The following is a 16291-nucleotide window of genomic DNA, read 5'->3' as shown; positions in this document are numbered from 1 at the left end:
TATAACAAAACCATAGCCTCCAGGTGCCACTGAAATGTAAATAGCTACAGTGCCTTGTAGATTGGCATTGAATAGCATCTTGAATGAGAGTAGCGAGAATGAGAGAGAGCTCAGTTTAGATTCAATACAGCTCAGACAGCAATCTTGCAAAGCATCTACTAACTTATGCCTTACTGTATTATTAATCTTATGGCAGAATAAATTGCACATAAAGCTTTAAGAAAATTATAGATGGTGCTAGAACTACTCAAACTGAAATGTTCTCGTATTATTAAATATCACCCATGCTCCTAGTTACTGGATATTAGCTTTTTTTCCTCCATGTAAGCAATTGCCAATTCTTGTACTTGTCTAGGACTACTTTCTGGTAAGGCTCTAGGGACGAAATGCTTCAGTACCTTCAGTCGCCTATCTGCCCAAGCACTGTTTTTGGAAAGCTTTAGCCTGCTTTGTGAAGGAATACCTATTTTTGCACTCTGTCAACCTTGTGTATATTTAGATAACAGTCCTTACTGAAAAACAAAACAAAACAAATATCCAGGAACTTATATCAGCCAGATACTATCCCTAGATGGTTTCATCTCAACTATTTTAAAACATACCCACTTCTCTCATAGCACTGTAACCAAATTTTATCAATGGATAAAATTTTAAGAATTTGAGACTTTATGAAGAACAATGCAGGGAGATATAGCAGTCAACCTGCTTGAAGCCAACCATTCACTTGACAGGCTGCTAAAATCGCCAGTCTGTTAGTTAACTACATAACACAAAACAGTCATCACCACTTTCACCACAGACACATTACCCCAGAAAACAGCACATGTAGGAGAAAGGATTTGCCTCCTCACTTGTTTTCCCAACGTTTTGTGGTGGTGGAAGAAACAGCAGGACCAGGCAAGATGGCACAGAAACTTCAGACACAGAGGGAACAAGTGCCACCGCTGTCCTAAGTAAAGCACTGGGAAGGGACCTTTTGGTGATATTCCAGTTGAGAGGAATTTACTGCTATAAGCAAGCAAGCTCTCTTTCTTCTCCTTAGTTGTCATATTCAGGGAAACTGACCTTGGCAAGCAATTTTAAAGCAAATAACTGATGTCAGATTTAACTATTTTTATGCTGTTTCTTTTCGTAAAAGAGACCCTGTATCTGTCTACCTGCTTCAGTCAATAATGAGCAGCAGTATATTTCTCCTTAACTCCTCCACTATAACAGAGAGTCCCTGGATTATTCTTTTTTTTTTAACTCTTCATTACATCTGCTTTCCAACAAAACCCAATACCTGCAAGGTCTTCAGACCTTGTCAATAAACTCTATGGGACTTTGCAACTTACCTTTTCATAGGAAAGATATTATTGCAAGTGAAGATGTTGGCAGGCTGGAGCTGTTTTACTACATTAAAGTGCTCTGCATGCATTTGAAGAGTTACATGATCATAGATAGCATCCTTCATCCAATGATCTCAAGGCACAGTACAAAAGTTAATAATGAATACAGAAAGAGAGTTACATCACTGAGTTCTTCATGGCATCTTAAATTCATAGGCAGAATACTCTACTGGCATCCTGCATGCTTTATGCTCTGTACAATTCTATTTATAAAAACCCAGTGGGCTTAAGGCATGCAATCAGACGCTTTTGCAACTTGCAATATAATTTCAGGACAGGTATATAATTGTTCATAAGAGAATTTTGACTGCAAAGGTGATTTCGCCACTTAAGGTACCAGGCTTCAGCTCTTCTACATGATGCTTCCGTCTGCTTTTCGCTATACTATCAGGACGCTTTCTGAGCCTGCCCTGTCTTCATGAAGTAAACGCTGTGTGTATGGTCACTGTCAGCAACGTACACCTCCTCTTTGTGGTACTCTACTCACCATTTCAGATTCAGGTGTCATTTTAGGTTATTAACATTTTTTTAAGCTCTGCATTACCTGGAATCCAGCCACCTAAGAAATCACCTCTATGCCATTTTCCATCCAGTCTACTGGCAATTATATTTTTCATTTAAAATAACTAGGGCATGGCTTCCTAGGGCAAACAGGGTGATTCATCTGACAGATTCAACCTCTGGAAATCGTTCCCAATAATCTCCATCAAAAGAGGATTCTGGCAAGCTTCAGTATTCAAGGAGTTGGTGTTGTTGGGGTTTTTTTTGCCCCTTGGGTCTAAGTGGAATTCAAACGTGTTGTTTCATTTAACAGCTATTTCAGCCTACAGCAACATATTGACAATTGACTTTTTAAATAGTGTCAATATTTTTAATTATTACTGTGTTCTGATCATGTACCTCTTTTATGCTGGAAAATACTTAAAATACATGCATATATTACTATATATTGCTTAAAGAAATATATTTTGTTGCCAACATACAACTTAAAAATATGTCCTGTTAGCAATCATATTGTGGGGGAGCTCTATTATATATTTGTACATCACACTCATTAACATATTAAAAATACAGACATACTATAATCTCATAGCCTGTCACATAGACGTCATGCTCAGAAAGGATATTCCATTTTGAGAGTTATTATCTATGCCTGATACTGCCTCCATTCCAGTAAAAGGATGTTGTCTCAAAACAGAAAATAAGTTTTATTTTGTGACATCGGTGTATTTTACCTAAGTATATAAATTCATTCACTCTTATAGCAAGAGATATTGTGGTACTGGACCAGGCGTATTTTAGAATTCTTTCCTTGACACATGCTCACATTGATTATAGATTGTACATATTTTAAGGTAAAACTGAGTGTTTTCTGTGTGGTCTGAAAACAGAAAGTCCTCAATTTAAAGGCAGTTCTACCAGGAACTGGAACACCAGCAGACAATCTCTGCCAAATCCTGTTATTTCAGTGAATTAGCCAGTACAAAGATGTTTAATCAGAACTCTGATGCCCTTTTGCATGTATCTTTCCAAAAGAGTAAGCTGAGGAATTAAGGTTATTCTTTTTTTTAAGTATAATGAAATTAAGGAAGCAAGCCAAAGCAAGTCAGATAGTTTGTGGCACTTTGTGACACAGAAGTTCCTCATGTTCCACATTTGGGCTGACCACTAAGATATCTTGCCATTAATCCTGTCTTTTGAAAACCTGCATGTAAAAGTGTTTACTGGTATACAGTAATATAATCTGGCATGAAATGGCAGAAATAAAAGCAAAAATAGAAGGGAAATTTTAAATAACTTCTATTTCTGTTGTTTATTTTAATAGGACTAAACGGAAACCGTAACATTTTGTAATTTTTCTTAACAAAACTGTGATGTAGCATGACCAAATAGCTTAACTACCTGTATTTAAACATCTACTTTTTGACATATTGAATATATCAGAACAATATACAGATGAAGATAACATAGTTATCCTGGATTTTAAAATTACTGCTGAAATAGATTACTTCATAAACTATGCTTGGCATCTACATGTATTTGCAGTTTACCTAATTATATAAGACAACAACGATTAGAAGAATTAAATGCATTTCAAACACTACAGAAAGGAAACTGTGCATGGTCTCCCTCAACATACAGTACTTGCCGCTGTCCTTGACGCTGAAATCATGCTACAAATGAAGAGATGTTAGAACTCCTTAGTTTAGGTACTTACAAAAGCCAAGATACATCAATTTGATTTGTTAGTTAAAATAATTGAGCTTGTATTTTGGCATTATCATTAATATCATTCAAAGTGATTTTGCTAAATAGATATTATGCTAAAAAAGCTAGTCTGACACCCAACAGAAAGTTCTTCTGGTTTTGGTGTGATTTTTAAACAACAGTCATGATTCAAAGATATTTCTTAGGGCAGGAAATAAAAAAAAAAGACAGACTGTCCCTCTTTTCTGGAGTAGTGGGCTTATTGCCTTTGTTAAAGATTGATGCTGTGCAAAAGAGAGTAGCAAATAATCTGTCTTTGGATGTCCAAAAAAGCGAAAAGAATTTGTGAAGCTTTTTTCAAATATTTTCTATTTTCCTTGCTGTTAAGCTCAGAAAATCTTGACCTGTTTCTCTATGGAAATACATTTTTCTTCATAGTGTGCACACTTGAGCACAGAATTCTTCATGAGCTGAGCTACAGAAAGGGGCTTTCTCTTCATCCCATTCTGAATACTCTCCTAGGATCTATCAATAAATTATAGGATTGTTGATGAAAACTCCATAATTAAAGTTGTAACTGTTTTTAGAAGGCTGGTTTTAGCACTCCTAACATCTCAATCTCGTGCAATATTGCATACGTGTTAGAAAAGAAGATTTTTATACCCAATATTCATTATAATCTGGTAAGTATGACATAGTATGTGACTTATGAATTAAACAGAATTTGTAAACATTTGTAAACAGGCAGTGGTGCATGTGGGCTGTGGAAACTTCAGCAGCGTCCTAATTGCTGTAGGTATCCTGGCCCTGCTCATAACTCAGATATGGCTGCTTTTTAAAATCTAGCCTCAAGCTTCATGCTGTGAAAACGTCATATGAACAGTCTTCCAAAGGAGAAGACCAGCATGATCTTATGCTTGGAGGAATTCCAACCAAATTTGCAAGACATCCCCTTTACTCAGGGTTGACACTGGTATAATTTGCAAATACATACAGCATTTTGTGTTTGCAAATACAAGTAACAGTTTACGCAAAAACAGGAGTCCCATTAGCAACGTTTTCCAAAAACATAAAATAAAATAAAAAAAACTTTAAAAGAACTATGTATCACATATTTGCAATAAAAATGAATTTCTAAACTTGCTTACCTACTTTTCAGTTAGTGAGTTTAATAATTCAGCTATAATTTTACAATGAAAGCATACGAAACATAAAATATTTCAATTACCAAAAAAACCCCAATTTGCAGAACTTGGGCAAACAGGGACCCCACTTCATTTCAGAAAAACCGCTCAGGTTCATCATGGTTCTTCTCTAGTATTCTATAGTTTAAAAATTGATCATAGCCATTTCCTATATGTTCAGCTGTATTTTTCACCATGAATAATTCATCTTATGGAATTTACAAGGAGTGCATTTATTTTTACTCCTCACATCCATCTTGTACAGTAAATTACAACTAAAAAATGAAGGAGGTTTATTATTTTGAGTAAAATACTCCAGATTTTTCTTCAGTTTGACACAATGTATTTATAGGATGTATTGCAATACTCTTTTTCTAAATTATTCTACCATGACACTCAATCAACTCAAGCAGAAAGAGAAAGTTAAACCAAATGTAAATAAGTGGAAATTGTATTTTACCCAGAATGAGAGGACTATTAGCCCTTCCCTTTGCAGGGTAACAGGGGATCTTTAGTGATCACAAGTAGCCAAGACTTCAGTCTTACATTTCTGCTGAAAGATACCTTGGCAACAGAGATTAAACCAAATTACTATACCCAAGTGCATGTTTATGAAGTGCTCAAACAGGAGGCAGGCATCTGTTTTACGTCTAAACTCAGCCCATTTAGTTATGTATTTTTTCCATATGAGTAAAACTGATTCAATTACAGTAGTAGCCACCTAAGATAATTCTCTTCAGTATATATCTCTTAGCGGCATACGATGCGACTTGGCAATATTCTTGCAGATGAAAGCACTTAATACTGCAGACCCCTAAAAATACAGTTCCTTTTTGCAATGAATAAGCAGCATAGGATTTCTCATCATGATAATGAAGAGATTCTGTCTAAAAGTAACAATCCCAATTAAAGCATTGTATCAGACTTCAAAAATCGAGTTTCAACAACTGTGAAACATATCACAAAATTGCATACAGTGACTTCTGCAATCTGCCTCAGAAGTGCTGGAGGAAACAAGTATGACTGTTTATGAAGCAGATGATATTTCAAGAAAATCTAATTTAAAAAAATGAAAACATACCAACTGACAGAAATGAATAACCAATGGTAAACGTTATCATTTTGAACAGAATGTTTCTTATGAAATACAGCATGTGTGTAAACCATTAATTCTGCCTTCATTACAGCCAGCTTGGGAAAGAATTGCAGATTGCTTTATAAAAAATATGATCCCTGTCATAAAACAAACTAAATAACAACATCATTTCACACTTACAGAGGATCTTCCTGCCAAGGATGAAGATAATCATAAAGCTCCTTACAGGCATTATCTAACTAAGCCTAATCACATCCCTACAAGGGCAGTTAGTTGTTATGGTAGTCTCTGCATACATGGTCAAACAAGAACAAATAGAAACCTATTGTTCTCACTGTGAGTTAGTGAGTTGCTAGGAATACCATCCTGGACTCCTGACTCCCTTATTTTTGCTCTCACAGCTGGATCATTAAACTATTTTATTGTGCAGAATCCACCCAAGTGCAGAAACATAAGAAACATGAGCCTGCTCAGAAGTTCTGAAAGTTACAGCAAGACTTTCATTAATAAGAACTAATAATATAGATGGTTGATAAGGAGGGAATTAATGTATCCCTGACCTCCTTTCCCACTTCATGTCCTTTGTACTGTGGAAGTGGGACATAGTTCTCCATTGACGATGCCAAACAAGCTCTGAAGGGATGGTCTCTCATACAATTAGGAATAAACAGTTTTAAATACTATGATTCATTTAATTTCTTAACGTTAATAGCTAAATGTTTTTGCTAGAGTCCTTTTTTTCTATCAGACTTCAAAACTTTGTACAAAGCAGGCAAGTACCCTAAACTCCATGCTACAGGTGGGAGCAGTGAGCCAACGAAGCAAAATGACATAACGATCACCCCCAGCCACTGCCAGTGCTGGGAATGAACCAAAGGCTCAGGAAGCTTAAGGTAGAAGACAAAAATGTAAACATACAAGAGAGGCTTTACACATCCATGTAGGTAAAAAAATAAATTCATAAAGGACTAATAAATAAGAATTTAAAAGAGAAAAATAATAAGCATATTGGTAATTCTAAATTCAGAGGAAGACCATTCAATGGTGAATAAGCCAGCAATTAAGGCTGGTGCTGAATTTGATGCATACACCCTTAGCATGGGAGGTGGACGTAAGAGGTGAAGTGAGAGAAAGGGGGTTTTTTATCCGCTACAAATGCAAATCCCAAAAGTCTCAAAAGGTTTTGAACATAATAGCCTATTAGTCTCATTCCTTCTGCTCCGTACGCTTCACCTGAACACTTTACACCACTTTTTCTTGTTTTTCCAAGTTATACTTCCTCTGTGTTTCTTTCATTCTTTCTTTCACTCAAATTTCATTCAATTTAAAACTTTAGTGTGGCATCAGCTATTAAAATTTCTTACTTTTTTCTTTTTGATTGATTCTGTTATGTTTTATACATTTTACCGTTCCCTTATCTCTTTATATCCAGTTCTTTTTCTTTTCTTTTTTTTAAATATACAGATACTCAGGTTGCTATTTTTAAAGGTGTTTACAGACATTAGGAACATAAATCATACTGACAAACATCAAGCACTAGGCATTTAAGCCTTTTCAGTTTCTCTAACAATCTTATCCTTCAACTTCCAAATGCCCTGATAAGTCACCACACTGATCTCTTTTTTTAAGCATGAACACCATGCTTTCTCAACCTCCATGTGCACACAGTGAATAGAAGGCAATCACCTGAACCTTTTGTAAAGCAAGGTGGTATACCTTAAGGGACATACCCTATTCTTTGATGTTTAAACCAAAGAAATTAGAGCATTTTCTGAAGTTTCCCTTTTACTAAAGTACAACCAAACAAAGGAAGAAGAAAATACACGCACAAAATACACAAAAGCCACTATCAGTCTTTAGCACAAAAATATGGTGTTAGACTTGTGGAATAAAGAAGAAGGTATATTAAGCGAGCAAATACATATGTTTACTTGCACTCATAACTCGACCACAGCTAGTGGAAGGAACAATTGCCTGCAGAAAGACCAAATCTCAGAGCAACTGGGAAGAGTCAAGATGCCTATACAGAAAGGCCCTGAAAATTCCTGCCAGATTTGGATTATTATCTTGGACATCCTCCTAGGAGTCTTTCTAGTGGAAATGATCCCCGGGAAACTTTCTAAGGGATGTGGAGTATTAAAAGTACACTAGCTTTTGACTGGATTCCCCCTAAGGCTCAACACTCAATGTTACACTCTTTTGCCCTACTCTGTCACAGATCCTAACTGCAAAGGTTTTTTTGTAGTGTCAGGGCAGGGACTAATAGATACAGATGCTCTCCATATAGAGGAAAAGAAAACTATGCCGAAAGAACCCTCTGTTTTTCAGCAAAAATGTGTTCCTCCACAGCTAAATCTGAGGAAAGGCTGATATGGAAACAACTGACAATAAATCAGAATTGATCTCTCACTCAAGTAATATGAATGAGACAAGCATGACTTTCTGAGCTTTTAAAAGTAATTCTGAGCTGTAACATAATTTTGCTGCAATAATAAAAAGTCAGGCTGTCTAAATAATTGAATACCAGTAGTTCCGTGGTAATTTTGCTCCAAGAAATATCACCTCTTCCAAGTTCTTCTATAGACTTCTCTAGCATATTGCTGACTTTTTACTCTCTCTATATATTAGGCTAAAAGGATCATTTTCAGAACTTCTTTTTAGCTCAGAGCAGTATTCCACAGCCAGTAGCTTTTTACCCATTTGGAATTATACTCCCTTTCATTTTGGGAACTGTATAATGTTCTGCATTTAACATCCAAAGAGTTAAGCCTTCCTATATTAACCACCTAATCCTAAAGTAGCACATTAGGGATCAAAAGTGATCAGTAGTATATTAGTTTAGCCATTTTAGTCATTTTCCTATTTAGTCATTTTACCTATTTATTTGCCTTGTGGCCCCTTTTGAGTGATATTTTAGCTATCTCCACTTCACACATCTGGATTACATCTCAATTTGGTCAGTGTGCTACACATACTGAAGTGAGACCTTTTTTATATGTGTTACCATATTTGAAATGTACATTAGAAAAAAAAAGTAATAATATATACTCACATATCATAATCTCCCTTTAAGGCCTCAAACCTGTTCTGAGTGGTAATCATGCCAATTTTACTGAAAGGTAAATCGAAGCATAAGCGATTATGTGACTTACTCAAAGTCACTTGGGAACTCAGTAACAAAATGGAACCAAACTCAAACGCCCCATGGCATCCATCTGCTAGGGATAACACAGCACTGACAGGACACTCATGCTTTTCTGTAGTGACAGCTGGAAACACAGCAGGATAGTCCACAGCATCAAACATGGCACCAGATACTTCTGTTTTGCATACTTGTGCATAAAGTGAGGTGCATACTTCTGTTTATGAACCAGAATTGCTTCCTAGACCCCCTAAGCCAACTCCGTTTTATTAAATAGGCAACACTGTTTCCAAAATTAAGATAATTTTTCATCATTCAGGTAGCATTTGGAACTTAGACTTCCTCATTTGCAGTAGAAATCTTCTAGAAATGGAAGTGGACTGAGAAACAGCTTTTTCTGGTCATTACAATACAGGAGGGTGCCTAGCCAATCTGAAGTCTTCAGAGACATTTTTTGGCTACAGAATTTTTTCAATTATATCTCCTGGAGCTTTATGCATTTCAAATACTTCTCTTCCTTCTGTTGAATTTCTGATAGATATTGCAAGCCTTTGGCTCTATGTCCAGAATCCTCATGCCAAATTAGACACTGAAAGAATCTCAGGTTTAGCTATTTAAGATGATAATGTAAACAACAAGTTATTTGCTTGTTTTTCCATTTAGACTCATGTAATTCAGCTGAATCAAAACAAAACACAGAAACCAATGGTCAAATGAAAATAGAAAATGTTATAAATTTTAATTCTTCATGGAATCCTCTTCAGCTCTGCTTAATGTAGGACCCATTGACCATACAGTGGTAACGTCTGTATTTCAACCAGCTGGCCAGTTTAGGGACTTTTTGTCCATCGGAACCTCACTGTTCAATTAAGAGTTTCAGGTATTTTCAGAGCATCCCCTCTGCATGAACATGTTTGAGGTTCCTTCTCAGACCATGACTATTTATGTTAGTAACCCCATGGAACCACTCTAACTGCCTTCTCATCCCCATCAGTCCTTGTTCCACCAGCTACCACTGATAGGTCATCCTTTACTTTACATGACATAGCATCACCCATTTTGGAAATTATCTTCTCTAGAGTTTTTTTATTTATCTCAAATTCCTGCAGCAGCTATCCTTTGAAACTTCTTTGTGTGATTAGGTAATTTATATTCTCAGTTAGCTTCCTTAGTAAGACAAGTGACAGTTATATCAATTATATCTTAATTAACAATAAAATAAATGAGCAGAATTGTGCAGTCTTTGCTATTATCTTCACAGTATCGTTATGGCACTGCATCATTACTGCACATGTGGAAACAACTTGCAGGACTCCTGCCTACCAATATAAAATTAGCTTTCAGGATTTAAGTGTGTAAGATTTTAGAAAATATTTCTCTTATAGTAAATTTATTCCGCAGTGTAGCACTAATTCATTCTTAAAGAATAACGTTTTCTCCTGTGAAGTAGAATGTCTATTATTTAGAGGAAAATGAAAGAGAGAAAGAAGCAGCGTATCTTTACCCTCCGCACATCTTTGCCGAATGTTTCACTGTAGCTAGTGCCCAGTATTTCAAATTGAACATAGGGGTTGGCGCCATCTTCTCTGAACTCCATAACACCAGTAAGCCCAGTTATATGGCCCTAAGGAAATAAGTTTCAGAAATTTTAGAATAGAACAAATTTGCCATTATAAACACTCCTCTTCATTAAAGGTATGCCAAATCTACTTTGAAAATGTTTACAGTGAACCTAAATGTGGCAATTACATGTTCTTCAATAGCTCAAACACAGCACCAGACAAAAGACTTTTTTTTTTTTTTTTTTTTTTTTTTTTGAGAAAATTACTTTAGCACTAACACATCCACTGTATATTGTGGAAGAAAGCCATCAGGTCCTCATCGTTCACAGAGACAGTCCCCAAAGAAAAGGTGAAGGACGTTGGTGGACTGTGAGACAACAGACCTTTCAGTGTAACTGAGGGCAGCAGGCTCAGTTCTGGGATTAAATACAAAGGCATGAACTCCAGGTCCAAAAAAAAGAGTATGCCTACTGTGCTCCGAAGAGGGGCATGAAGAAAAGATAAAATTTTAGGTATTATTAAAACCTCTTTGTGACAGTATCACAGAGTTTGATTTTGGGTTTGTAGCAAAGAAGCTTGAAATTACACTAAAGTTTGAATTAATTTAGCAACAAAGGATGGCGTCATTAGGACTGGTCAGAGCTTAACATAACACTTGATCAAATTGCATCATTTTACTACAGGGAAACCATTTCATCAATATATATGGGGAAACAGGTGTTTTTTTCCAAATAATTGCTAAAGTTAGTATAGTAAAAAATAAGTATTTTTTCCACTAGTATTTGTGATCAAATAACTTTCACATAAGAAGTTATCATGCATCTGCAAAGCCACAGTACTGTCTATATTTGAGTAATTCAACATGCTGCAAGACAGTGTAACTGTTTAGTGACAACTTAGCTAAATCATATCCCTTTTGCGTTGGGCTACAGCACACAAATAGATACTTACCAATACTCAGCTAACTTATGAAGCTAGTTGAGCTGTAGTAAATGGAATGTAAGTCTTAAACCTTATCGCTGGTTAGCCCCTTGAGCTCCTTAACTTCTTCTCTTGGGGAAATTATTATGATGCATGCACACATCAATTTTTATGACTATTCCTAATCACACTACCTCCACAGAAGGTAGCTATGAGAACAACAGAAGTAGAGAACACACCACTGGAGCAACACTGCAGTGTGCGTAATTTGTTTGTAATAAATCATTTGCTTGTTTAATAGCTGTAGATCATTCCTAGTAGTTTTAAATCGCTTGCAATAAATCAAAGAAAAGTTAAATAGAGGTCAAAAACTTCTTCAAAAGCTAATCTTAAGTAGAAATGAAGCAACTTTTTCAATTGCTCACACAATTGTATTTTGTCTATTCTCACCTTCTTAATAGTCTCTAGCATGGATCGTCCTCCATTCCAAGGTTTGGTGGATTTCCTCATGCAGTTCAGACTTGCCATGCTGTGCCATTTCCTGTCCTCCAGTTTTCTGTGGAAAGCATTGGCCAGCATGAGCACACTGTCATACAGGTACAGGTTGGAAACCTGCAAACAATAATAAGAATGAGCCTCTTTGCTTATTTGAGCATCCTGTCGAAAAAAGTGTAAAAACCAGCAAACAAACAAACCAAACCAAAACAAAAGGAGACATCAGTAAAAACTAAAAGTTGGGTGTGTTTGACGTGTTCAACAGTCAAGGCAATTCAGACAAATACGAGTGCTCACTCCCACCTTCTTTCCTGCTTGGCACCTGGGCCCTTCTGGCCAAGGGACTCTGGCACACTTGCATTGCCTGTGCATTACCTTTACCACTGCAATGCAGTGCTGTAAAGACGTAAGAGATCGCAATTCAAATATAAACTCAAGCTATAGAAGGAGTACAGCTATCTATCAATGAAAGACAAGGACTGCTATTTGGTCAGTCTTTTCAGCAAGGAGAAAAAGGTAGAATGGAATTAAGTTCTTATTCTTTTTGTTCATTTGAGCAATCTCCTTGGTAATTTCTGGCACAGCAAAATATAATACTAATGCAACTGTTTAGAACAGAGGGAGGAGAAATGACAGTATTATTTTGGTCTTATCATCTCTCCACCAAATATGCAGGAGACTGGTTACTATTCTACTTTCTCTGGAGCTATTGATTTTAGCCTCCTTATTCTTCAATTTACATGAGAGATAAAGAGAATAATAATGGACGACAAAGGCTCTAGTAAGAACACCACACTAGTAATGCTCAACTATGTATTTCATTTTTCAAACCAAGACATGGCCAGCAATGCAAGATCAGATCTTTGACAAGCAGCGGTCTCCACCGCAAGTGGTAAAACTTTAGCAATGGAAGTCGGCTGAGAGAAATGATTTAAAAAAAATAATTAGATACTCTCCACCTGTTTCCAGAGTTTACATGCACTCTTCTTCAAACCTATGCACAGATTCAGGAGTATTGATTTACTCTTTACTGAACTCAAATCTCCAGGTAGCATCAGTTGCCAGATACAGCTTTTTTTTTAATTATTATTATTAAAAATATATTCTCCTAGCTGAAGGCTTTACTCATGATGATCCATGAATTTGCCATTTATCTTTTGGATTTCTCTAATTGACCATAGAAAATGATGCCTAGAGACCAGGAAAGGGTTACATGTGGAAGTTAATGCAGCTGCATGCTTCCTATAAAAATGTCACTCAGCTGTGAAAGCTTAAACATGTATTACTGTTGCATCACTGGCTCCAAGTAAACTTCTGATATCTTAAGTTCCTAATCTTCAGAAACAAAATGTTTCATGTTCCATAATCTGGAGTTTGACATAAATTGAGAGCCTAGGCACTTTGAAAAAATCTTCTAGTATAAGTAAATCTGAACAAAAAGATACATAAACAAAAATTCATTTTGAAAGAATAGAAATAGGAAGAAAATACAGAAAAAAGAGGTTGAGGATACCCACTTTTTAAAGTGACTAAACATAAAAAGGGACCTTAATGCAAAAATAATGCAAAACCTATGAGATACGATCACTGAGAATCTCTCCTATCTGGCATTGCCATCTTTTTTCCCTTCTTTTCTTTCCAGCCCTCCTGAACAAGCAGTCCACATCCCCTGTATTTGCTATTTTATCCAGTTAGTCCTTTTCCTTTTAAAAGAGTTTCCAAAGCAGCTACTTTTCCAGATTTCCTCTATTTTTAAGAAAAGTAAGTAGCTAAAGAGTTAATAAGAGTCCCAGCAACTAAGTCTCTTCTGCTCAGTTGCATTTGTCTCCTTACTCTGCAGATATTTTCCAAACTTCAAATAAAGCAACCAAGCGAATCCTTATTATTCAACAGGGTACTTTTCCTCTTCTGTGTTAAGCTACTCTCCACAAAAAGAAATCAAAACAAAACTCCAAACCCACAAAATAAACCACCCCAAACCACACACCACAAAACCCACTTGCTTAAAAGTAGATTCTACATGCAAAAGGAAAAATGCCATTTCTTATGTGCCATCATGATCCTCTTTCCTGCCCATTGAATTTGATTTTACACCCCCACTTTTAACTGAAAACTCATTGTCCTGGACAACGTTGCCTTGGAACCGCCACAAATCAGAAATGCTTTGCATTTTCTCAGTTTGGCGCTGTTCTTTTTCAGTTCTGGAAAACTGCAGCCTCATTTCCAAAAACAGTTTGCTTGATTTACTAGCAGAGAGCTCTAGGGCAAAATATAAGATGTACTTGGGTACACTGCTTTCCTTCTCTTTCTACTTTTTATGCTCTTAGAGAAGCCACCACAGTTCTGCATGTATAATGGACTGAAAGTTTGAGAGAACTGCTTTTGAAGATCTTAGCCTATGTGACCATGCATCCAACTCAAATTACCTTATGTTGCAGAGCAAAACAAAACAATCTTGTGTTTACCAACCTAATCCTCATAGTTCAGCTAGACCTGTCACGGATTTTGTATCACTATTGTTTCATTATTTTCTTTTGAAAGAATGATATAAACTGAGTGACAGCAAGAAAGGGTCTGCATAAGAGGAGTTTCCCCACTACGTATGTCCTTCTGTCATACATATGGAGGTATGTGCCAAGGCAGAAGAAAATGTTGCAGAGAACACAGCAAGCTACTTTTTGCCATGGAAAGAATATTCTGCGTGTCCTGATGTACACACTTATCCACTGGTATTTTGCCACTCCAGTTGTCTTCTACTGAAAGCCTTGTCCAAAAAAATGAGTATATGGTACTTTTTAATCAGCGAAATTCCCTTTTTTCATATAATCACACTCCAAGTATTTACTCCAGTAAAAATGACATGTGTGTATTACTACATTTTACCCCCTACTCACTGAAGAGTCAATATCCTATGAAAGAGTAAGTTGAATTTTATTCACACAGTCAACACTTTATTTTTAGAATAGAAAATATACAAGCTAGGAAAAAAACAGCAGCAAAACCTCCACAACCAAGGCTGGATTTGTAATATTAAGAAAACAAATTCTCTTTTTTTAATATTATATATGTTCAGTCTGCTAGTTAAGCCATAAATTAACACAAAAGATAGAAGTCCACCCTATTAAGAGCAGAACCCTTTAAAATTTACAAAGCATGACTTAAAGCAGCTGGTTTTGCACAGTTATCAAAATTCAGCGTGTAGCCAGTGTGTTTATTTAAAATAGGCAGGATGCTCACATGATAGTAGTGTTTTGGTAGTCCTCTAGGTCAAGAGTCACTTCTTTGAATTGTAAAAAATAATCAAGAACAACCAAAAATATCCTGGTGGCTTAGAAAATAATGTCCTTTTGATCCTTCACAGTGTGCAGAGCAAACCCCAGCTCCTGAACATCCAGAGTAGTATAGATTGAATGTCTTTGCCTAGTCCCAAATGGGAACTAGCTTTATGCTAGAAAACAGAATTACAGAACCAGGTCTAATCAGATGTAGCTGATAATATTCACTTTCTACCTGAATTCATTATTATGTATGCATTTTCTTGTAGAAAAAAGTTACTTAAAACAAGACACAGAAATTCTGGCCCGATCTCACAGTAAATCCAGGGCTATAATAATTTCCTTTATTTTCTATTATATTCATTTTAATACAGCAAAATCTCTGCATATGTACTAGGTTGCATTTGCAACATGACTTTGCTGTAACTTCCAGAATAGCGGTACTGTGAAAAGAAAAATGGTTCAGTGGACAAAGCCTGTATACACTTGTTACTGCAACTGCACACGTTTTAATTTTCAGCTATCAAACTCCCTCTGAACACAAACATGACCACTGAAAGGGAATTTGTGAGATACCTGAGGGATCAGCTCTACTTTGTTTCCACCAGTGCTGTCAGAGGCATGAGAAAATAGTAAATTTAAAAATTAGCCTTCAGGTAGCATTCCGAATTGGTAGCAGAGCAAGAGAGAAGAAAAAACAAGGCAATATACTTGGTTACTTTGGGTTTTCCAAGCTCTGTAGCATTTTTTATTTCCCCTATTTATATATTCACAGGGAGAACAGAGGAGGGAAGTACATATATCTGCCTGCAGGGATTCCCCTTCATATAACAAAAATTCCTAGATTAGAACAAAGTATTTAATTTCTGTCCTGTTTGAAGGAAGAAACAGTAATTTTCAGTTCCTCTTTCACTTCATTTCTGAGAGCTGTAAGAGCTGGAGGTATTGTGACTGAAATGCTTTTTGATCTATCTGCTATAAGAATGATAGTGACTGTTTCATCAATATATTAAAGAGTAT

At 36.2% G+C, this 16291-nt stretch overlaps 1 protein-coding gene across 7 annotated transcripts in view; it reads right to left on the bottom strand.

The window, feature by feature from the left end:
* GRID1 (glutamate ionotropic receptor delta type subunit 1) overlaps positions 1 to 16291 on the bottom strand; it is a 563457-nt gene that overhangs the window by 90360 nt on the left and 456806 nt on the right. For all 7 annotated transcript variants that reach the window (XM_075505260.1, XM_075505263.1, XM_075505257.1 and 4 more), the window contains 2 exons: positions 11952 to 12113; positions 10523 to 10642 (listed from right to left, as the gene is read on the bottom strand). In XM_075505260.1, the coding sequence (XP_075361375.1) occupies positions 10523 to 10642; positions 11952 to 12113 (282 nt within the window). The remainder of the gene's footprint in view (positions 1 to 10522; positions 10643 to 11951; positions 12114 to 16291) is intronic.

The sequence above is a fragment of the Mycteria americana genome, chromosome 6, assembly GCF_035582795.1.
Source record: "Mycteria americana isolate JAX WOST 10 ecotype Jacksonville Zoo and Gardens chromosome 6, USCA_MyAme_1.0, whole genome shotgun sequence".
NCBI classification, from domain to species: domain Eukaryota; kingdom Metazoa; phylum Chordata; class Aves; order Ciconiiformes; family Ciconiidae; genus Mycteria; species Mycteria americana.
Note: the sequence above shows the minus strand (reverse complement) of the source record. Positions and strands in the feature narration are given on the sequence as shown.